We start from the raw sequence: 24193 nt of genomic DNA on the forward strand, positions 1-24193 counted from the left end.
CGAACAATACAGGCAGGTTTGGTACAAAAAAAAATTGTATTGTCATATTTACAGCCAGGATGTCAGGGATGTGATGAAGAAAACACAAAAGAGGCAGATCTCAAGAAATGAAAAAAAACAAAAAACAAATTTCTGAGACAGCCTGACAAAATCCCTAAAATCACATCCCTAATGTTCCCATGAGCTTTAGGTACTACGTACTCATGAAGTGAGGCGCAACTTCCCCTACAGCTTCAGCCAAAACTTCCCCTCCTTCATCCATAACTTTACATAAATGTTGACAATAAGTGGTGACACATTTCAAAAGCTACTAAAATAAGTAACAAAAATCCTAGTGAGCGTTTCGTGCTGTCTATTGCATCTCCATCATCATCCCTCATCCTCACTTTGTTCAATAACATTTGCATTTTCCAAAAAGACAGAAATGAATGACTTTGCATACTGATCCTTTACACGTGTTTGCTACCAGCGATATAGCAGATTTAGCATGTAGCAATTACATGCACTGAAAAACACAAATACATTTTTGGCCAAAAATACAGACACCCATCCACCCATGGAAACCTGACCATCTATGTGTGTACCATATATAAATTAATCCCATCATCCAACCTGCAGGCCAGTGTGCACAACAAATTATGATTTTGTTCTCCATCGAAACATGCCCTACAGTACTGTATATTGCTTTGCCGAAAGTCTTTTAGCTATAAAACAGATTAAACAGATTTTAATCTCACAGTAGTTTCAGGGATTATTGCATATTTAGGTTGCAGGCATTTTGTCGACGCTCGGTGACGTAGATTCAACTTGAATTTGGACCGCTGCTCTCAAAACATTCTGCCATTCCAATTTTTCTTCCTTTGAAGATATACAGTCAACCACCTGTTGATTTTTTTATCGGCTTTTTAAAAGTTAATCTCAATATCTTCAGCATAAACAGTATGTCGCATTTCTGCTTCCTACAGGGGTGGAGGGCACCACTTATTGATCTCAACCATGGTGAAAGGATATTTGTGTCTGTTTTTTTTTTTTTTTTGAAATGCTTGGTGTTGCGGAGAGTCACAGCAAAGTATGTTTTCAGTGACAATCAAGTTAACTATTTTATTATTTTTATGTGAAAAAAGTCACCCGTCTGGGAGACCAAACAGATGTAAAAGATCTCAGAACCTTTAAGGCAGCTGAATGTATGTTAGACACCTGACTGCCCCTCATGATGTGGTGGTTGACCTCAAACTGGCTATTTTTACAGACTGGTTGCAACTGCCATCGTTATTGTAGTAAATGCCAACAATTTTTTGGAAGGAAAAAAAAAAAAAAAAAAAAATCACTGGGGAGAAGCGGAGAACATGCAAATATATAAACTGGGAAGCCCATCTCAGTCCTGAGCTTCCTGCTGTTGGTAGCTGTAGGGTTTGAGTGCAACTTCTAGTAATAGCCAAGTGTGTGTGTGTGTGTGTGTGTGTGTGTGTGTGTGTGTGTGTGTGTGTGTGTGTGTGTGTGTGTGTGTGTGTGTGTGTGTGTGTGTGTGTGTGTGTGTGTGTGTGTGTGTGTGAGAGAGAATTTAATGGTGGGATGGTTGGATCTAACCCAAGTCTTCGTCATTACAGCAGATCTTCCTCAGTGGTGCTGCCTCTTAGATAGGTACCTGCACAAACATACGTTAAGCACACACTTCAGAAATATTCTGGTAAATGTATTATTAATTTGAGACAGTGTGTGTGTTGTACGATACCGTACATCGCCAACTCTAGGGGTAATCTTGCAACGTGTATTGTTTTATAAGGCAGTTCTAACTGGTGCTATAAATTACTGTTGAACATATGTGTGCCTACCTTTCCCAGTGTTTGTGGTTGAGTCCGCTGAAGTCCTCAAGCTTGGCAATTTCTTTGAGGTACTGAGCCAGTTTATACAGTTCCCTGTCCTTTTCTCTGTTGAGATGGGCCTTCATAAAGGGTCGGATCTAACATACATTCACACAGAGTAATTTTCTATTAGATAATGACAACAATTAGGAAGAGAAGAAAGTCAAAATGAGGTGACGATGGCCGCAGCCTACCTTTAGTCCGTTTTGTGGGTTCATGAGGAAGTTTCGTCCGATGTCATCAAACATAATAGTGTTCTTCCTGTTGTAAAGTTCTCCGTACTTCCCCCATATCACACCCAAAGGCTTCACCTGGAGAGGTGCGTGCCATCAAACGCACACAATCAGCACGATCACCTTCTCAAAAAGCAACAAACGACCGCCAAGACCACCATGAAGGGACTTGTTATTCCTGTATGTGTACATGCACTTGGCTGTTTCTCAAACTGATCCGTCACCACACTAACACTTCACCACATCATTTTCCAAACATGCTCAAAAACTCACACCTGGAGTTTTGGGAGACTCTCCAAAATTTAAACAAACAGGTAAAGCATGCAAAACTCATATCACTTCTCACATTATGCAGGAAAAGCCTTTGCAACTGACAGTTACTGGGCGTCATGTATTTATAACTATATACTGTTGTCAAAAATCACGTTATCTTGGAGACAAGACAACACACTACTGTTTTTCTAGTTTCATCCTCACTACACATCCAATATATTTTGTTTAAAGCCTCAGTAAATCTGTAGTGAAAATTGTAGGCCAAAAAAAGGCACAATCCAAAATCCGAAGAAAATGAAAAAAACAAAAAACGGTTGAACTCTATCATAAAATAAAAGCCTTAACTCTAAGTACAAATGCTTTATTTCACTGGTGACAGATATGTTCACATCAGTCATATCATGTGTTACCACAGCAGTGATTCTGTGTGTTTGTACCAACCTCAACAACCCCTCTCTTTGGGGTGTGTACTGTGATCATGGCTGCGCTGTCCAACATGAACGTAATCTTGTAGTTGGGGTTGTCTGTTACTCCCAGCTCCTACACACACACACACACACACACACACACACACACACACACACACACACACACACACACACACACACACACACACACACACACACACACACACACACACACACACACACACACACACACACACACAAATTAGTGTTATCTTCTGATCCCATTTACACTCAACTACTGCAGCGTGAATTGATTAACACTGCCACCTTTTGGCAAAAAAGTGAACGGTATCATAAAAGAAACAATCTGGGGAAACAAGGTAAACAATTACGCTTTTAAAGCCAAAAAACATGTGGAATACTTGCTTTCATTTTGGCATCGATCCACTTCATACTTGTAGCAGCTAATGAGATAAAGTACACATACACTTATCAACTGAATTAAAATTGCATCAATAAAGTGAAGGATCAAAACAAAAAACAAAGAATAAACACCCAAAAACACACAACTCCCCTCCCTGCATTGTCCTTTCTTTTCACAATATGAATCACATTTTGAATCATTAACCCCTGACGTACAGGGCACAAACATCTTCAACTCCCCAAACAGAAACAAAATCTTAAAGATTTGGGACCATTTTGTGATACGTGAACTGAAGTTTTAGAGATGCTGCCGCCAGACCTCAGAACATTAGTTCAGCATGTGAAGACCCAGGCCCTTATGTTTCGAGTGAGCCAGATGTTTATTTTGACCGAAACTATCCGATATATAAGCAGACAGACACATGGTGCAAAACTGCGTGTGGCTCTCAATCTGTATATATATGTTTGTAAAAACAATTTTCACTAATATTTGGCCCAAAGCAAAGAGCCACTGACACGGTGATTTGTAAGAAGTCCAAAGTTTTTTATAAAATTTCAATTGATAAAATTCTAGTAGAGTGACCTGAATGCAAAAAAGGATCACAAATGGACAAATTTAGTCATTTTCTGATATTTTGTCATTCAGAAATTCTTTAAATGGGCAACCAGGCTTTTCAAAATGTGACTTTGAGTGGCAGAAATGTTCAAAAAGAAATCTTGAGTGGACCTGCAGACTTTTTCCTCAGTCAGGGGACCCTCATGACTTCACGCCACGAGGGAACATTGTTGCCATTTGGGATGACATTTAAAAAAAACACATACTACTCCACTCAAAACTATGCCAACAGATTTTCCAATTTTAGGCCCAATTCCTTACACCCTGACATTTTGCATATTGTTAAATGGGAACCTCCTAGTTTAAAGTGGATTCAGAGGGTGGCCATTGGGGAATCTTTCTTCCACTTAGGTGCCATATGGAAATATTTCTGCCTTTTAGGGGTTCATTTGGAAACTAGACATTTGGAAATACTGTGAATGAGAAAGGGGCGGGGCGGAGTAGAGTAGATACATACACCAAATGACAATATCGTAGTCCTCGTATGCTGATGTCAGAAATTCATGAAGGTATGGTCTCATCAGCTCCTGACCTGTCTCTGCGCATGACTTGTGATCTAAACACACACAGGAACAAAACAGTGTCTGAGGATAAACAAGCAAATGAAAAGCTTACAAAGAGTGCTTCATTTCATTTCTTTTGCTTCTGAGAACAGCTAAAGAAAAAGCCAAATACAGCTTTTATATCAATCTGTAAATGTGCGTGCACCCATGTGAAGAGAAGAAACAGCTGAGAGGGAGTTTTAAACACAGATGTGATGTTCTGTGTTGTAAAAGTAAAAGTACAGTTATATAATGAGCTACACCTGGTCAGAAGTGTCCTAGTCACATTCAGAGGCACATGCTGGTATCAGTGTAACTCACCAAAGAGTGTGTAGTCCACATCCAGTACCAGGAGCCTCTTGCCTTCTCTGGGCGGGTTCAGTTCCTCTACCTTATAGTCTTTAACTCTGCGGGCTATTTTAGCCAGGTTCTCCTCTCTAAGGATGTAAAACAACATTTATTTGTCAAAGACACAATCGTTCTCAAACTCCATCTTACTTCTATACAGGTACATAAAAAAAGACACATAAAAAAATATCTGACCTATTCTCCACTTCAATGACCTCCTCCTCGATGTCAAAATCATTGACAACATCATCATTCTCTGGGGGAGGGGCTAAAACCTCTTCCTTCAAAAACAAAACACATTCACAGTTAAAGTGCAACATTAGCCAAGACATCAGAGAGCAAACCATACATATGCTAGTTGACAATATTTGATCCCACACAAATTAAAACACACTGTAGTCCACAGCTAGCAGGATCATCACCTAACTAACCACTTACTGAGCAGTTGAGCAAAGCTAGTCGGTAACTAAAAGTCTGAAACAACGAGAAACCTGATTCCCAGGTTACTCTTTCAATAATTACCATTTTTGGTAAACTTGCAAATTAGGCATATAGCTAGTTAAATGAGCAAAAACACCGTCAGTCATAGTCACTCCACCCCGTACCAAGCTTTCCTCTCTCGTGCCCATCATCATGATCTTAGTGTTTGGCTTCAGTTTCAGTGAGCCCAGCTTCACCTCATCCTCTGCAGGTTTACCTGAAAACAGGAATAAGAAAGAGAAGGAACAGAAGGAGAAGAGTGAGATCCATCAAGCTCAAACTCCCACATATTTTTCAAAATACAATAAAGTAATTTATAAACCGCTTAGCCTGCAGACAGGTGCAGAAAAGTGACACTAAAGCAGTTAACAGAGCGAGCGATGAACACGTTTGTACATATAAAACATTAGCTGATTATGAACGTCGATTAGCATTGCCAAAGCCTGGGGGAAATGTAGGGAGGAAATTATTTGAACAGAAGTTTATTTAATTCAGGAGGATTTCTTAAATATGGTGAACAGCAATGCAGCGGTACAAAGGGAAATCAAATCCCAGTGTCCTATACGCCTGGTTTTAATTATCATTTGGCCTCATTTACAATAGCTTGACCTGGGAAATAAGGACTTGTGATCAGTGGTGCCCTCTCACCTTTGACCTTGAGTCCCAGTAGTTTTTGTCTCTCTGGCAGCACCCCAGTCAAGGTCTTAATGGATTGTTTGAGGTCCATCACTGTGTCCTCCTCAGACAGAGAACTGATCGAGTACTCCTGACCTCCCCACTTTATGATCACTGATACTGACATGGTTCACACAGGCTCTTCACACACACGCACGCACACACACACACACACACACACACACACAGCTGCAGCTGAAGATAGGTATGCACACGCACAAACAAGTGCACACACCTTTGAGCAAATATTTCCAGCAACAGTAACAAACATGCACACGTACACCTAACAAAGAGAGGGGAATAGTAACAGGAGAGGTGTCAGGATGCCACACTGTACCTGGCAGTAGCTTGAGGCAAAACACAGACAAGGAGCTAACAATGAAACACAAAGAGCAGAAAAAAAAACGCCATCACTGTTGTTAAACGTGGGCTGTTTTGGCTGGCTGTTTTTAGACACACCGGCCGATTGCCACCAAATCAGAGCAGACACTTTGACTGTTCATGATGTTGATATTTTTAGCACGAGATCGCTAACACTGACTAGCAGCAATGTAAACACGCTCGGTAACCAGCAAACATTTAGCTGACTTAAATCCGCAGTGTGAATATTCTTACCTGGTACCCCAAGCTAACATGCAATGCTTATAAAAACACGTCAAATTGCGTCGAAAAGTTGAATGAATGAATGAAGTTTGCGGTTCAGTTTCATTCATCGAGAGGCACACGCTCTGCTCTTCCTGGCGTCCTGACTCTTTCCGGTTGTGACGTAGAAAAAAAAAAAAGAAAAAAAAAACTACGTTACCATAGTAACCATCCCTCCACATAAAATCGTTTGATAGTGCATCTTCATTCATATTGTAAAAGAAAAGAAAGAAAAGGAGAAAAGAAAAGACATAAGAAATATCAACACTACAGCTACAATTTCTCTGATAAATTACAAACGTGAAACACCAGGAAAAAAAAACAACAAAAAAAACCTGTAAATTCAGAGCAGCTATTAAGAATGAATTATTTTAAAAACAATATCTCTGAATTGCTATTTGAACACCAGAATACCTGATCGATTTGGTTGTTTCTAATATGTTCCTTCGTTAGGTGTGATGCTGCGTGTATTATGTGAATGTCTGTGGGTCCTTAAAAATACCCTCTCTGGTCCAGTGAAGTCAGTTAAATGTCCAGGCCTCATTACTGTAACAACAGGACATCCCATTTGTAACAAACGCTACTTTGACCAGCTTTATTTTTTCGGTGATATAACAAAGTACATTTACTCAAGGACTGTACTTAAGTACAAATCTGAGGTACTTGTAATTGACTTAAGTATTTAAAATTTTTTGCAACTTCACACTTCTACTTTACTTAATCTAATTCTATTTAATCTAATTGTATATTATATATATATATAGATTTATACTGTACTGTATATACTGTGCATTTTATATTTTTACTGCTATTTTACTGCTATTTTATTGCTTTTCTATTATTCTATTATTATCTTATTGCTTCTGTATGCTGCTGCAGCGAAAAAAAAAAAAATTCCCCTCGGGGATTAATAAAGTAACTACCTAAACTAACCTAACCTAATCGCAGAGGCAAATATTGTACTTTTTTTCCTCCATTACATTTTTCTGAAAGCTTTTGTTAGTTTTTCATACTAATCCTGTCCAGTGAAAGCAATGTATTTCCAAATTTAGTGATGTAATTGGTGATACATTTGTCTGATAAACAGAAGTTGAGAAAATGTTTCTGCACTTATGAACGTTAAGATAGTATTTTAAAATCCACTTGGACTCAGTGGAAAATATATATATATTTTTTCCCGATCTTGTCGACTTTTAATGATATAAACTTATGATGATCAACACGATGCATTTACTGTAGATTAAACTATTGCTGGGACGTTGGCAACAACACTTCCTGGGTGGAGGGGGGCGGGGGAGAAACAAAATAGAGCATAATCAACTATTTACAGTACAAAATAGAAAATAGTTCCAATATAACACAGCCCGGGCCTTGAACAATTTCAATTCAAAGAATAAATATCGGGTTACAGTGAAGGTACCAGTTACAATTTCCAGTGTGGATGGAAGAAGTCCGGGGCGAAAAGATTTAGTGGGACAGACCCAAACGTCGCGCATGCTCAGTGCGTCCTCCTCGGTACTTCGGGTAATGGCTGCTAGGTAAGATGAGCGGATGGGCCGCGTCCTTTCAGTGTGAAACGCTCCCGTCGAGAGGACCGTTAACTCGGGCGGTGCCGAGTTAAAATGGTCGATATCCGACCCGAAAAGCATCCTGAAACCATTGTACATAGTGCGAACATCGTCCTTCAAATGTAAGTTCTCTTTTATTTCTTTTTTTTTTTTTTTTTTTTTTTTTTTTTCCAATGGTCGGGGCGCCTTAGCTAGCTGACCCCCCCCCCCCCTCCCTCCACCCTCCTCCACCCTCCTCCTCCAGTCTGCTAGTTAGCTATGCTACAGTTGGGACTTACTGACAGTTTGCGTTAAATATTCAAACATTTCAAGTGATAAGCTGTTACGCGGACACGCTTTGTTGTAGTTGTAACCAAAACTAACGCGTGTCTGGTTTCCGGTCGGACTTGAGCGCGCCTGCGAGTTGTCGGTAGTTTAGTTGGCTAACCGACGGGCTACGTTAGCTTTGCATTTCCTGGCACCGTGCCTGCTGCTGCCTGCTCGATGCAGCTCATCTTTTTTTTTTTTTTTTTTTTCCACAGCGCTGCCATTAAATTGGATCGTAATCCAACTTGATTACCACGCCACGTTTGCTTTTTTTTTTTTTTTAAAAAAAAAAAAAAAAAAAAAAATTTTTTTTTAATCTATCCTCCAGTCAAGTTAGTAAAGTGTTGCGGGTCTTTTAGCGTCGTGGCCGGGAGATTTTCTTCTCGGGGTTACTAGAGTTCATCTCGTAACCACAGTCGATGCGGTACTCGCTCATCCATAACGAGCCTCCTCGGTGCCGGCGCCTCAATTAAGCGAGTAATGGTGTAAACATTACCCATTTAGACTTGAGGCCCATCGCAGTATGCCCTGAATGGATTACGACAGATATAAAAAAAAAAAAAAAAAAAAAAATACAGTGGTTTGTCGGACGCGTTATATAAGTTGGGATTCAGCGAGCGGATCTGCCTGGTGATGGTCGTGGTGAATTTAGTTACGCAAGTTATCAGATCCTGTCCCGGGCTGCAGGGATGGTAACAGATGGAAACTCTTGCTATTGCCAACTTTTGGAAAAAAAAAAAAAAATTCTGGAAGTGGGACATCGCGTTGGTCAAAAAAATGTACCCTGCTGTGAATTAATACTTATTGTACAACGTGGGGGGAGAGAGGGGGGGGGGGGGCAGGTTCAAGGGGTTTCTGTTTGGAAAGTAGCATTTCCAGTGAGATTGTGGCTGAAATACCCTGCAAGCAAAACTCGCATGTGAAACTGTATTTGCATCACTTCAATTTCACGGTTGTAAACAAAAGACAAAAAAAACAAAAACCATTGCAAGAGCTCTGTTGTGTGGAGTCAGAGATTTGTTATTGCTGGCATTAAAAAAAAGGGGCAACACGTTGGTCCCTGGAAGTTCCCTTCCTGCTACTTCAAATGTACTCCAGCTCCGGCGCTTCTTGGTTAACAATCACTGATTTGTTGGCGGTTCTTAAGTCCTCAGACATGAACTGTTTTAACATCGAAGTTGTGGCAGAATCACTTGACCTGACTAAAACAATTGCCTTGGAGTAACTGGTGTTCGCTACGAGAGGTTTTTCCATCCCTTGTGTCGTTAAGTCAGATTATAAACAATGGTTACCGTTAGGTGTGTTTGGTTTACATGAAGTCTGGCTCAATCAGCTTTGTTCACGACCCTCTTGATTTGATTGGTGGGAAATTTAGTGTAGCTGTAGCAACTGTTGTAGGATTCAGTCGGAGAAGCGGGGAAATCAAATTGAATTGCAATCTGTATAAACTATGCAACGGTCGACGCCGCATCCCTGGTGTGAGTGTGCACTCTCAATGCCACGTCATTGGGTCTGTTGCTTTGAGCATAAAAAAAAGAAGAGCGCAACACAATATCTGTGGCGTGTTTTTGCTTTTTTACAGTGTCTGAAATGGATGTCAAAGTTGTTTTGTGCATTGATTGTCGAAGGGAGAGTTTCTTTGAAGCTTGTGTTCGTTGGCCGAATCTTAGTTTTGTTTGAAAGAAAATGTTGGATAAAAATATATGGTACGTTTTACCCAGAGTGAAGTGTTTTTATTTTTTTATTTTACCCATTGAAATATTGTATTTTATGTCTGCATCTCCTAGTAAGCCATCCCAATAAGAGTAGGTTTAAGAATAAGTTAACTCCACTGTAGAAAAGATGGTGCATAAAAATATGTGCATATATCAGTGTCGGCAATTGTGCAAAAGAGTAAATAATAGTAAAAACATCCAGTACTATGCATTCCTAAATATTTGCTTATTGAGTGCATGTAGTTGTAAACAGTTTTGGTTTAGTGACATACTGTTAGATCGTAGAAATCTCAACCTGAGATTTCCCCTTAATAACTTTGATTGTATGAGAACTTTGCGGACGGGCAATGTTTGGAACCAATGAGCAAGGCAGTTTTACGTTAATACTGGAATTGTATGATTTTCACATCAATATAATGTTTAATGATGATGAAGTACCTCATCACAGATTTATGTTTTCTCAATTGAGTTTTGAAAAATGTACTTGTACAAACGTTTATATCCACCACATCGCTTCCTCCAACAGAGGAGCGGGTAGGTGTAAATGAACCACTAAATTCATTTGGCATAAACAAATTTAACCATTATGCCGATGTAGCAAAACGAGGGGTGAAAAGTTGAGGATTTGAATAAGCACATTTTGCAAGTATGTCTCATTCGTCAAACGCGACCTCCGAACCGCGCCAGAAAGTGTTGCCCCACGGCGTATTTTCGATTACTTGTGCAGCGCTCATGATATAAGTTCTGTGCTGTTGGGTATTTGTATGGAAGCAGACAAAAGGCATGTCATTATTTCCATTTGCTTGTCTAGATCGGTTACTGGCCGATAGATTTGACGACGCAAAGCCTAGCTCTGGGTGAAGCAGTTCTTCACTGCACGATATTCCTGTGGAGTTTCGGTGGTCACAACCTATTGCAGACGAGCGGCGTTTTTCCTTGGATTGAATTTCCGGCATTCTGGTTCGGACTCGAAGACAACGGACATAATGAGTTGTTTGGTTCGGTTCGCCGAATCAACGTACAAAAACAACAACCAAGCAGGAAGGCTCTACTTTGTGATATTGTTGCCGGTAATGATTTTACCAGCTTACTTAAAATTATAATTTGGACTTCACTGTCAACTTGCTCTTCGATGTACAAAATAAACATTACTCGGATGTGGAAATCTTGAACGTTAAACCTTAAATCATTGTGGATTTTTTTTTTTTTTTTTCCAGTGAAAGTGTTTCCCAGTCATGTGTAGCTTGATACAGACATTATGTTCATTACGTTTGCAGTTGCCGGGTAGTTTATCTATACTGCCAGCCACAATAAAACGTCACTTTAAACTTTTATGACGGAAGATAATTTGCAGTTACATTACGACAGTTGGTGAATTTTACATTCACTGTAGTCTGCAGAAAAAGCCGGGCTACAGCGTGGAGATTTTGCTTCATGTCAAATGATCTGTTTTTCCTCGGTTGTTTGTCTGTCCTCCATCTTTGGGCACTTTCTGTGCCTTTCTGTGACCTTCATTAATCCCCCGTCTTAGTTGTCTTTCACCTCCGCCCCTTTCACCTCCCCCCCTAAATTCTTGCCATCAATCCTCAGTAACTGCATCATATTAAACTTTCATCTTCTGTTTTTCCTTTTTGCATTGTCTCTCCTTCTCCGCAGACCACCCGCTATTAACATCCCGTCTTAGTGTTTAGTTCTGCCTGCTGATCAGAGGTTAAACTGAGGCCATGGCAGTGAAGGACCGCGTAGAGGCCGTGCTCAATGTGGGTCTGCGTGTTCCCAGCATCATGCTGCTGGACGTCCTGTATCGCTGGGATGTGAGCTCCTTCTTCCAGAAGATCCAGCGCTCCAGCCTCTCAAACAACCCACTATTTCAGTACAAATACCTGGCACTCTACCTGCACTACGTAGGTAAGTGTTGGCGCGCACACACACACGCGCACAAACACACAAACAAACTTTTCCAGTACAAATTATCCCTCATGCATTAGTATTTACTAGAGAATTAGAATAAAAGAGAAGCACTAGATTTGATAACATTGTGTAAAAAGCTGTTGCCATCTGTCAAGTCATAACGATCTGCACTGTAGCTATTCTTGTCTTGCCAAAAGTCATCATTTCACCTCTTTCGGTTGGAATTGCATTGTTGGAATTTTATTTATTTTTTATTTAGGTACGTCATGCCACCACACCTAATTTGGTCCGTTTGAAAAAGTATTCATATGTGGCCGTATTCAGTAAGCTTTGAGCTCAGCAGGGCTTTGTGGTGATTTCAGAACAGTCAAGAGGGATTATTGGGCATGACGACAAGTGCCGTGTGACCAAAGCCACCTGATTTACAAGCTGTGCAGTTCTTGTCCTAGTTATGGTATTTGAGAGACAGCTGGGCAAGTCCAAATTAATGTGTTACCATGGTCAGGTGTGTAGGTAGCTCTGTCAAAGTCACTTATTTAGTGGGAACAAGAAAACAAGACAAAAAGGCATTCTGGGAGTGCAAGCCCGCATTAGCTCTGAACTGTTATCCAACTTTTTCCTCCATTCCCGTTGCACTTCAGTTCATTTTCGCTTTCCAGTGAACAACTTCACGAGGTGAAGACGGTGCGAGTGGGGGTTCATGTGGCGTCCCCTGGGATACCGAGGAGTAAAAATTGCTTTTGCAGCGATAACTGACATGATCTTTTTGCCAGAGCATCAGTCTAAAGCAGAAGCACAGCTGTCTGGAGTTGTATGCTGGGAATTTGAACAGTGTCTCAGATAGTAGAGTAGACTTTACTTGGATTGAAACCAATTTCTAAAATAATGTTACGAATCAAACGTGTATCTCTCAAAGGAGTACAGTAAGTACTAAATTCCAACATTGTTTTTCTCTTTGTGGTTTGTCAAAAGTGCATTCATCCACTAAATCCACAACTGATTAGCCTACTGATAGTCAGACAAGACAAGCTGGTGGTAACATACTCTCAGCAGTGAAGTGATGAAACGAACGACACTCTCCCAGTGCACTCAAACATGGTTTTAAAAACACTGTATGACTGGTAATCAGTTTTGCGAAAATACATTTTCTCTTAAATTCTATCCGCAAATACGTTTACAAGTCCATTGTTTGTCTTTCTTAGCTACTGTTAACAATAATAAAAAAAACAACTTTAAAAAAAAAAGTGGGCACAGCCTTATTTTCAAATCATGATTTAAACCAGCTAAAAGCAAAGCCATAAGGACAGTGTTGAGTTTTCTTTGTCTGTGGGTTTTACTATGGCTGTGTGCTCTCAAACTTGGCTGGAGTCGGTTAATGAGCCAATGGGCTTGGTATGTGCTGATGAGCACTGTGGGTGGACAGAAAAGAATAAAGGGGAAGTGAGGCAGTAAAACCAAAGTAACTGTTGCAGTGCAATGAAGAGGTTTTGGACCTGGTTTTTGGGTAGCAGACTGTTGTTCGGGAAGGCTGTTTGCAGCGGTGGCTGTTTGACTGTCAAACAAATCATCAAGAAACATCTGTCACACATACGCATTCAGTGTATCGCTTATTTGATGGAAAACACAGTGTGGTCTGCAAACAGGAAGCAGTAGAGATGCTTTTCAAATGCATGTACGTTTTTGTGTGTGTGTGTGTGTGTGTGTGTGTGTGTGTGTGTGTGTGTGTGTGTGTGTGTGTGTGTGTGTGTGTGTGTTTGCTGTGTGTGACTGCCTCACAGGTTACATCCTGAGCTTGGTACTCCTGACTCTGCCTCGTCAGCACCTGGTTAAACTCTACCTGTATGTCCTTACGGCCCTGCTTCTGTTCGCTGGTCACCAAGTCTCAAGGTACACACACACACACACACACACTCTCACTCTCACTACTACACACACACACACACACACACACACACACACACACACACACACACACACACACACACACACACACACACACACACACACACACACACACACACACACTCACTCTCACTCACACACACACACACACACACACACACACACACACACACACACACACACACACTCTCTCTCTCTCTCTCTCTCTCTCTCTCTCTCTCTCTCTGACTTCTACCAGTAGACATGATAAGATGCAGATCTGTCATGTTATGCTACGGTTTTGAATGGCTTGACTTGACAGAGGATGCTTGCTGCGGCCTCTGAGCCCAAATTGATTCTGAATCTCTCGTCGACTTAAATTGGAACAAGTTCAGGTGATTATATTCTGTCGGGTATAAAAATTCAATTCATGGCACCGTTTTAAAGTATCCTATCCTTAGAGCCGCAAGGCCGTAGGGATCGACCGATTATCGGCCTGGCTGATTATCGTAGCCGATATTTAGCATTTTTCTGAGTATCATTGTTTATTTTTTTTTATTCAATATCTGATTGGTTACATCTTAATGAGTAATGGCCAATCAACGCTGAGGACTTCTCAGCCACAGAAGAAGCTCTGTTCGCTTCAGTGGCAGAGAAGTTTCCAGCAGCTCAACAGACTGTGTTTCAAAGGTCAGACAGGAGACCTTGTTAAAAACACCACAAGTCCTCTACGCTGAAGTTGCAAAAACACCACAGTCATGTCATATTTTCTTTCTCTTTTTGACAGTTTTTAACACGACACGCGTGTTTCACAAAAGTTCGTCTCGCACCGTAGCGACTCGTTGTCCAGGGAACCTCCTGCCCCGCCAGAACCAAACACGATATTGTGTTATTTACCGAGTCCCTGTGCTCCCGCTTCATTTCAGCTCAGTCCAAGAGTCGCTCGTGCATTTTTCTGCCGCTCTTCTGCTCGCTCTCTGTGTATCGTGAAGGGCGGAGCTGTGGCTCACAGAGACACACAGCGCAGCACAACAGAGAGGGGACACTGAATAGCCCAAATTGCAATATACCTTTATAATAAGTTTACGTAGTGGCAGCATTTATTTATTTAAAGTCATTTTTAATTAAGTTTTGTGTTAGAATTTGTTAGTCCAAGTTTTGACATGAAGATTTTTTTTTTAATTTTTTTTACTGCAAATGTATATCGGTTTCACATATCGGTTTATCGCTGTCCTCAATTGCCAATAATAGGTATCGGCCCTGAAAAGGCCATATCGTTCGATTCCCGAGCCCTCGGTCACTGTAAAGTATGATGTACTGTATTTCCATTTACAGGGCTTTCACCCACTTAGTGAGAGTTTTCCTTGTGTTAGTGCATGTGAAGGGCTTGACATTATGGGGTTGGGCTACACTGGACGTCAGTGGTATGTACCTGCTCACAATAGATTCCCCTGCACGTTGAGCATTTTGACCTCTCTTTGTCAGGGATTATGTACGCAGCGAACTCGAGTCTGGCTATGAAGGACCTGTCTACCTGGAACCTCTCTCCATGAACAGATTCACCACTGCACTCATAGGTATAGTATTACACATGAATAGATTAAAGTACTCGCGTACAGCATTGACAGAAGAATACACTTAATGCTGTCGTTCCTTTCTGAGCTCCCAGGATATTCTCTCCTCTCTACTCTGTCATTGTTGCCCGTGCTTTGGTACAATATAGAATATGGAGAAATGTATTCCGTAGATCTTCTGTCACATGTAAAACTACAACATAGTGAGGAGAGGAACTGCACCTCCACTCTTGTCGCTTCCTCTCTCAGGAAGGTACGAAACTCTTGCCACCTCCAGAGTTGCACTTCTGTAACGTGTATGTACCTCAGTCTTTGTGTGGGAACAGGCTGTGGATCAGCATGTTGTAGTTGTTAATAGATAACTGTTAAAAAAAAAAGAAAAAAAGCTTGACTATATGTGGTATAGTCGAGCTTTTTAAGGTCGTATGTCCTGGCCACACTTGGCATGAATTGTTCGGAAGACCAACCACAACATCTAGTCTTTGAAAGTTAGTTTATTTTCAAATGGAAAATGTTGCCGCTATGGGTTGATAGGACCTGGTCTCATCTTACTAGAGAGTAGAAACGGAGTCTCCTGTGCTATAAATAGACTGTGCTGATTTCACTGGACAGTGAAAGCCTGAGAAAGCAAAAATAACATGGTTACAGTGGCACGTATATACTGTTGTAGAGACGGATAGGAGACAACATCTATTTCTTTTTAAATGTTTGCTGGTTTTTAGTGGTTAATCATATTGTGACCACTTTGGGATAAATATTCTTTTTAAATTACAAACAATACATCCTCCAAAAGCTGTTCTAAAATCACATTGGAAACAGTGTGTGCATAACTATACTAATGTGTGTTTGTGCATCTCCTTTCAGGTCAGCTGGTGGTATGTACCCTATGTTCCTGTGTGATGCAGACCAAGAGGATTTGGCTTTTCTCAGCTCACCTCCTCCCTCTGGTGGCCAGACTGTGTCTGGTCCCACTGGAGACCATCGTCTTCATCAATAAGTTCTCCATGATCTTCACAGGGCTGGAGGTCATTTACTTCCTGGCTTCTAACTTACTAGTACCATATAACTTGGCCAAGACTGCCTACAGGGAGCTGGCTCAGGTAATACACCATTAATGCTGCAAGCTTCTTCAGTTCGTAGATTTCCATATACGTAATATCACTGGTGATCTGTCTTTGTCCTAATTATGTCCTCCCTCTCTCTCTCTCTCTCTCTCTCTCTCTCTCTCTCTCTCTCTCTCTCTCTCTCTCTCTCTCTCTCTCTCCCCAATCCCCCAATCCCCCCTCACCCCCCAGGTGGTGGAAGTGTACGGGCTGCTAGCTTTGGGTATGTCTCTGTGGAACCAGCTGGTCCTTCCAGTTCTCTTCATGTGTTTCTGGCTGCTGCTGTTTGCGCTGCAGATCTACTCCTACTTCAGCACCAGAGACCAGCCTACCTCAAGGGAGAGGCTTCTTTTCCTCTTTCTTACAAGGTAAGAACAGAACGTTACGGTTCACACTGTGAGCAACATCGTAGAATTTGCATCGCAGACAGTTCCCAGTGTGTCTTGTGTGTGTTATATATATTGCCTCATATAGTTTGTGTGACATAAATCTGTAAGATAAAGAAAAAAAAAAAGAAAAAAGACGTTATAAAGCATAGGACAAGTCATTTTACAGTTTTAATGGAAAAGCATTCATATTTGAAATAATTTGGTTGGTTAAAGGGAAATTGTACTAGATGGTGCCAGTAGACACAAATTCAGCTAAAATTATTAGTAATATTGATCTTGGGTTGTAAAATATTACGTCATCTGGCCTTTAATTGTATTAAAGGTGTCCTGATATGATCCAATTAGAGAGAACAGGATTAGACGAAGATGATTTTTGGAATTTGTGTCGAGCAATTAAATCATTTATCTTGCTGGTATTTATATTTCCCATTCTCGTACTGAGAACGGAAGCAACAATTACATTGTGCAGATTTATCATCGAGCAACCCAAAGGATCTGATTGCCCCATTTCTGCTCATTTAAGGTTAGCGTGTAAGTGGGACAGTATTAAAAGACTGTTGGTTTATACTGGGCAGAAATAACTTGCAGCCAATGTTGCATTATTATGATGTACCCACCATCTGTGAAGTGGAGGAATTGAATCAAAACATTTGAAACAGCCAAGTGAGTTGTGCATATTTGTCTTGTTTTATGACGTGTTACTCCTCCTTTCCGCTCCTCCTGCTCCTCCTGCTGTCTCCTCCGTCCCCGTTCTCAGTATTGCAGAATGTTGCAGTACTCCGTACTCTCTGCTGGGGCTGGTTTTCACCGTCTCCTTCATCGCACTGGGAGTTCTCACACTGTGCAAGTTCTACCTGCAAGGCTACAGAGCCTTTATGAACGACAACACCATGCACAGGTCAGCCAGTGTGTGTGTGTGTGTGTGTGCGTGTGCGTGCGCGTGCGCGCGCGTGCGTGTGTGTTTGTTTGTGTTTGTGTTTACACTTTTACTCACAGCTGTTCTTCTGTTTCCTGTTTGTGCAGAGGGATGACAGAAGGCATCACTCTGCTGATCCTTGCTGTCCAAACTGGACTCATCGAGCTGCAGGTCATCCACCGAGCCTTCCTCCTCTCCATCATCCTCTTCATTGTTGTTGCTTCCATCTTGCAGTCCATGCTGGAGATAGCTGACCCCATAGTCCTGGCCCTGGGAGCGTCCAGAGACAAGTAAGGCAAACTTACCAAATACGTTGATTTTTCTTTCGAAAACTTTTGGGGTATTTTTGTTGTTGTTGTTGTTGTTTGTACTGATTATAATCCTCCGTCGTAAATCAATAGAGTGACACTTTTATGAAAAATCCATTTCTGCTGAGGAAAATGCTAACTGCAAACTGTCTGTGTGTTTTGGCTAATTGGGCAACACATTTAAGGTCAAAACTAGCTGACACATTAGTTTGTTTGTGCTAAAATAGGTGTGTGAAAGCATGTAAGCAAAATGCCCATTATGTCACAGATGAAACTCACTCTGCTGCCCGTCCTGTAGGAGTCTGTGGAAGCACTTCCGAGCAGTGTCTCTGTGTCTCTTCCTGCTGATCTTTCCAGCCTACATGGCTTATATGATCTGTCAGTTCTTCCACATGGACTTCTGGCTTCTCATCATCATCTCCTCCTCAATCCTCACTTCACTGCAGGTAACACACAAGGACACATCTCAGCTCACGTATCTCTTCAGAATTCATCGGCCTCTTGGACTTTTTTGTGTTGAAATGTTTTAGGATTTTAAGTCACGATAGATGTAATAGTACTAGTTTGTCTCAGTCTGCAGAGCCCGAATACTTTGCCAAACTATGCAACCTTAGGATCCTTTAACATTTTCACTTTGTGATTCATAATGGAATTGAATTGTAACCAAAAGCTCTCTGCCGTCACCCCCCCCCCCCCCCCCAGGTCCTTGGTACTCTGCTTATCTATGTTCTCTTCATGGTGGAGGAGTTTCGTAAAGCTCCAGTGGAGAACATGGATGAAGTTATCTACTGTGTCAATGGGACCTACAGATTGCTGGAGTTTCTGGTACATGTCTCACACATGCCAACACAGTGTGCCGTATCTTGAGGGGAACAGCATGTAACAATGGCAGTGTGATACACAATATGCCAACGACGTCTCCACCTCACCATCTCTGATTTCCTACCTTGCCAGGTCGCGGTGTGTGTGGTGTGCTACGGCGTGTCAGAGACTGTATTTGGGGAGTGGAGCGTGATGGGCAGCACCATCATCCTCGTCCACTCGTACTACAACGTCTGGCTCCGAGCCCAGCTGGGCTGGCAGAGCTTTCTGCTCAGGAGAGATGCTGTAAACAAGATCAAAAGCCTCCCCACCGCCAGCAAGGCACAGCTGGAGCAGTACAATGACATCTGTGCTATCTGCTACCAGGTAAAAGCTGTTTTGGATTTATATCCGAAGAGGGTAGATGACCAAAAATACATTTTGGGCTTCAAATTCAAGTGAAACTAACGTGAAATGTGATTCCTTCCAGGACATGAACTGTGCTGTGATCACCCCGTGCAGTCATTTCTTCCACGCTGGCTGTCTGAAGAAATGGCTGTATGTCCAGGAAACATGCCCGCTCTGTCATTCACAACTCAAGAGCCAATCACCAGCCACCGGCGTCCCCAACCAAGACACTCCTGCAGCCAGTCAGAGCCCTGCAGGGCAGGAGGAAGCCACAACTAGCAAGAAGCAGAAGGATGACACTCTACCAGACGATGGGAAGGAGGAGGGATCAGTAGAGCAGGAGGGAGATAACGGACCTGCCATATCAGCTGGAGAAACCTCCTGCTCCTGCTCCTCCCCCTCTCCCTCCTGCTCCTCCTCATCCTCCTCCTCCTCTGCCATGCCCTCCGCTCCCCTGCACCTCGTCAGGCCTCCATTATCATCTTCCTTTTGTTCTTCTTCCCCACATGCGACTGATTCTCTCCAGAACCAGTTGTCCACAGACCATCCCTCTTCGTCTTCGTCCTCTACATCCGACACGTCGGACGTGCCTGACTCTCCCCCATCCCTCCCCCACACCTTCGCCGCCGCCATCTTTCACCACTCGTTCTCACAGGTACCGGCCCAAGCAGAGATGACCCCTGCTGAACCCGAGCGAAACCCAGGCTCCCTATTGAACAGTCGGGAGTCATCTACTGGTCCGTCATCACAGTGTGACCAGCCCACATCCCAATATGGGGAACATTCTCCTCCATGCAGCCTCTGAGCTCCATCCTAACACACAAATACATGCATGCACATATAAACACACAATCTAAATACTCCCATCTGCTTATATTCTACTTGTCCAGCAGTTGGCTGTCCCATGATGTCAGAAATCCAATTCCTTCATATCCATTTTGATAAAAAAAAAAAAAAAAAAAAAAAAAATTACAAATAAAATCCAAAACAATCTCAAAGCAGATAGTCATCACTCAGTATTTTAGAAAATGACAATGATTACAACTTCAAAAATTGTTGCTAATTTTTAGGGCGGTTTTGTTGGAACAGTTAATCTAAACATGTCCCATGATCGGTTTAACTTATGCCAGATGTGAGTGATTTCATCACAGGCACAACTTTTTCACTTTTTTTTTTTTTTCCTTTTTGAGAAGGATTCAAGCTCAACACAAAAAGGTGATCACAGTAATCTCATCTCAGAAATAATTGGGAGTTCTGCATCATGTCCACAAAATGTGAAATCATGAAAGAAGTGCATCATCACTCATTTCCGTTTGTTTTCTTTACATTGATATTAGACCCACAGTGCAGTGGCATTTCCAAAACCATGCTTTTGTTCCTCTCATTTCTGACATTTCATGTGGTGGTTGCTCCCATCTTGCCTTTGTTTGTGCAGCTTTACTTTCGTCGCTGTACATTTCATAGTATTTGGGTTTCTCTGTCGTCCTGTTTGTGCCATGATTTATTGAGAAGTGCATCAGACGGTTTTGATAGACTATTGATGACTGGTGGTTGCATTTTGAACCACGACAAAGTCTTAACGTTTCATAAAGTCTCCAAATTCTTCAGTTTGAAATTTTTTTTTTTTTTTCCACTGCTATGACTGTAGTTATGTATATTAGAGAGTATAAAGCATTACAGAGACTGAATGTTGTTTCTCGAGGCCATCGTGCGACCTGAAGCCTGGTGCTAAGCGGAGGACACCTGCTGTGGTCGAGTTAAGTGTTGCAGTGTGAACGAATCAGTGGGTTCACGTGGAATATCTCCCAATTCATTTCATGTGTCAAACGTTGGCTGTTACACTGCTTCAATATTCGAATCAAACTTGTTTGGCTGGTCCCAGCAAAGACAGTTCTATTCCTCGTCGCCAAACTTTTGTATGACCGTCAAAGAAATGTTATTTTTAAGGTCAATTTTACATCACTGCTTTACTTGGACACCACATATTGCTGACGGATTTAAAGAGGAGGGATACAAATGCAACAGAGGCCTCGTTTTTTTTTTTTTTAATTTTTTATTTGAGCCTTTTAGAAGGTGGAGTGTAAGTCAGTCCGAAGCCGGCGAGGAGCTCGCACTTCGCTGCCGTTGGCGTTACTTCGTTCACGGTACTCGCCCGCATTTACCCTGCAAAGCTTAGCAGATTCACAAACACAGTCAACCGGTAACATTGCAGATTGTCGAGCCAATCGCTCTTATCCAATCACAAACCCTCTGTTTTCTAAGACCATTGATTATTCTACTGCTGCTCACTCACTTAACTCCATGAAATGTTACTACCAGCAAATTGAGCCATTTGATAGCTTTTGTTCCCACATGCTAGAACACACACACACACACACACACACACACACACACACACACACACACACACACACACACACACACACTCAGTCTGCTCCTGTGCTTAGCAACAGGGGCAAGATGGGGAAGAAGTGTGTTGAAGAGTGTTTGATTGAAAGACTAAAACTTGAGAATGCTGAGTCGTGATGCACGCTTATATGTAGAGCTTGCACGCTGCCACTCTTACCACAGAATTTAGTTTTTTGCCCCCAATGTGCTCTAACCTGGCTACCAATGTTTTTTGTTGTTTTTTTTCTACCATTCTTCCTTCTGTTGGGTTGTATTTGCACTAATGTCATTTGTACTAGCAACGCTCCAAAGCCGTTCTGTGGCTGTCAGCAACCAAATACCCTCTGATGTTTTTTTTTTTTTTTTTTTTGTGTACGAGGAAACAGCCCAATCTGTTCGTGTGTAATGTATATAAATGTCGCTCTGTATGGCATCTATCTTAAATCAGAGGAGTATTGATATATAAATAAGATCGGGGCTTGATTTCTCCAAAGCTTCCTGATCAGTCTTTGTTTCGTTACACGCCTGCGAACAAAAACTCTCGGCGGGGAAGCTTTTGGGAAAGCAAGTCCTCCGATCGGAGACCAGCCAGTGTTACTGCTTCTCCAGCCTGTATGACGCGTCCTCAAGCTGGTGTGATCACTCCGGTGCCCTCTACTGTTAGGAGTGGGATCAGCATGGCGCAGATGGACAGGAGACGGGACTAGTTAATAACCCTCAAAAGTATTATTTACTACCACTATTACTAAAGGTCTTATTACTATGAATGACTTTATCCTTGACATTGGGAAGCGTTGGCTGCAGGGCTGAGAATGAATACATGATCAAGTGTAGGATCAAACCTGCCCAACGCCGTCTAACTTTTTTGTGTTTATTTTTTTAAGAGATGAAAATGTAGAGTTTGATGTATTTTGCACATGTTCCTCCAAAAGGTTAACATAAGGATTTTCTGTGTACGACTTTGTCATTTTATTATCAGCTCCATTCCTTTGACTTTCATTTTATAACAAAGCAGTTGAAATGGTCACACAGCGATTTGAACGGCTTCTTGTTTGATTGTCACTGCATTATGAACCGTTTCATGCCCGGAGATCACCTCGATGATGAAAGTGAGACCTACTCCACAAGGTTACAAGTGTCATTGGCAGCTGTATTTAAATTTGCATTACAGTATTAGTGATGACTAAGGAGCAGAGAAGCCTGTCAGCTGTAGATTCCACAAGTATTTGCTCAGTTTTTACTCCATGTTGGGGAAGTTGCGGTCTCTCTTCTGGCTGTCAACTGTGCCATTTTTATTTTCACACTGTCTGGGACAGTTAAACATTCAAATGTTTTAACTTACTTTCAGGTCAACATCGTGTAACCTATTCATCTGATAAATATTGACATTGCATGTTTTGAAAATAAGCGGTTCAATCTTTAAATGCATTATTTGCATTCCAGTGCAAGTCTTGAGATTTCAGCTGCAAGACTGACTTCATGTAAAAAGGCATCGGTGGCTGTTTTGGATGATTTTTTTTTTTTTTTTTTTTGTCTGAGCTCTCGTGCCAGCAAATGCACAAAACCGCCACCGGCTGTTTTTCCGCACTGAGCACTATCAAGTCTACATTTCACCTCCTTCTCGGCAGCTTTAATTTGTGTTGAGATAGTAAAACAATATATTTTACAGCAAACCTTGCACTGTACACATCAATCGAAAGGAATTGAATGTTTTGTTGTTGCTCCCGATTGACCTGGTTAATTGGTAATGTTGCAAAAACATGCCAACTCGCTCCCGATGTCCTAATATTGTGGCATTTTCTGCCTACTTAAATATGAACACTTCTGGAGGTATATTTCCGTTTTAAAATTGTCCCCATTGAATTTAATTGTGTGATCGGGAGAAATAAGTCCTTGAAGTCAGCTTCACATCTGAAATCCAGATGCGTCCGAGATCCCACAGTTCTTTGTAAAATCATTATAACATTGTAAGCAAATACGGAGATGGAATCTACAGCCGCCCCAAAGCTCTCTGCTAACAAGGTTTTGCTGGATGCATTTGTGACCGTGCTCTCTTGACACCGTTGCCTCTGGCTGACAGATGTGTGTAGGCTTACCTCAGACAGACAGACGGACGGACAGATCATGATCGGGGCTGCTCTCACCGAGACTCCCTGCAGATTTTTGTTTTGTTTCATATTCTCTCTTTTGTCAGATTTAGTTTCTTCATACACGAGTTTAGGACCTGCTCTGTAAAACCTGGCTCTGGATGCCAGTTTTGTGTTCTGTTCAGTTAAAAATGACCCACGGTTGGTTTTGGACTTTATGCCTGGCATTGCCTCGGTTAATTAAGTGAATGTCAAAATAAAATGAACCATCCACTCTGGACACTGGCATTTCTTATTAATGCTGTGATTTACAGCATGTTGCGTAATTATATGTACA

General features: G+C 41.7%; 3 protein-coding genes across 6 annotated transcripts in view; 2 read left to right on the forward strand and 1 right to left on the reverse strand.

Moving 5' to 3' along the window:
• The window catches only part of LOC138633165 (transcription factor COE1-like), a 147608-nt gene that overhangs the window by 29222 nt on the left and 94193 nt on the right, over nt 1-24193 (forward strand). The window lies entirely within an intron of this gene.
• Nucleotides 18-6602, reverse strand: ublcp1 (ubiquitin-like domain containing CTD phosphatase 1). 4 transcript variants are annotated; one of them, XM_069719005.1, is made up of 11 exons: nt 6475-6602; nt 5833-6000; nt 5310-5401; nt 4900-4985; nt 4678-4793; nt 4272-4370; nt 3202-3239; nt 2810-2908; nt 2057-2173; nt 1833-1960; nt 18-1645 (listed from the first exon to the last, which is right to left on the reverse strand). In XM_069719005.1, exons 2-11 carry the CDS (start codon nt 5984-5986, stop codon nt 1618-1620), a joined length of 957 nt encoding a protein of 318 aa, XP_069575106.1. In that variant the 5' UTR covers nt 5987-6000; nt 6475-6602; the 3' UTR covers nt 18-1617. The 4 variants fall into 4 exon arrangements, with proteins under 4 accessions (XP_069575106.1, XP_069575091.1, XP_069575099.1 ...); XM_069718990.1 differs by having other exon boundaries at nt 5833-6142; XM_069718998.1 differs by having other exon boundaries at nt 5833-6206.
• Nucleotides 8029-20372, forward strand: LOC138633073 (RING finger protein 145-like). Its single transcript, XM_069719090.1, has 12 exons — nt 8029-8191; nt 11747-11998; nt 13780-13888; nt 15368-15459; nt 16321-16556; nt 16752-16927; nt 17706-17846; nt 17972-18154; nt 18471-18618; nt 18875-18997; nt 19127-19360; nt 19464-20372. Exons 2-12 carry the CDS (start codon nt 11815-11817, stop codon nt 20184-20186), a joined length of 2349 nt encoding a protein of 782 aa, XP_069575191.1. The 5' UTR covers nt 8029-8191; nt 11747-11814; the 3' UTR covers nt 20187-20372.

Source organism: Brachyistius frenatus, unplaced genomic scaffold (genome assembly GCF_029030835.1).
Source record: "Brachyistius frenatus isolate BFR_SWC_R1_liver_20210118 unplaced genomic scaffold, ASM2903083v1 Contig_5, whole genome shotgun sequence".
Classification (NCBI taxonomy): Eukaryota; Metazoa; Chordata; class Actinopteri; family Embiotocidae; genus Brachyistius; species Brachyistius frenatus.

Coding starts and splice junctions, on each gene's coding strand:
- LOC138633073 (XM_069719090.1), top strand. CDS start 11,815: ATGGCAGTGAAGGACCGCGTAGAGGCCGTGCTCAATGTGGGTCTGCGT. Junction 15,460..16,320: donor ATTCACCACTGCACTCATAG/GTATAGTATTAC, acceptor ATCTCCTTTCAG/GTCAGCTGGTGGTATGTACC. Junction 16,928..17,705: donor CTTTTCCTCTTTCTTACAAG/GTAAGAACAGAA, acceptor CCCCGTTCTCAG/TATTGCAGAATGTTGCAGTA.
- ublcp1 (XM_069719005.1), bottom strand. CDS start 5,986: ATGTCAGTATCAGTGATCATAAAGTGGGGAGGTCAGGAGTACTCGATC. Junction 4,986..5,309: donor GCACGAGAGAGGAAAGCTTG/GTACGGGGTGGA, acceptor TTGTTTTTGAAG/GAAGAGGTTTTAGCCCCTCC. Junction 1,646..1,832: donor AACCACAAACACTGGGAAAG/GTAGGCACACAT, acceptor ATGTTTGTGCAG/GTACCTATCTAAGAGGCAGC.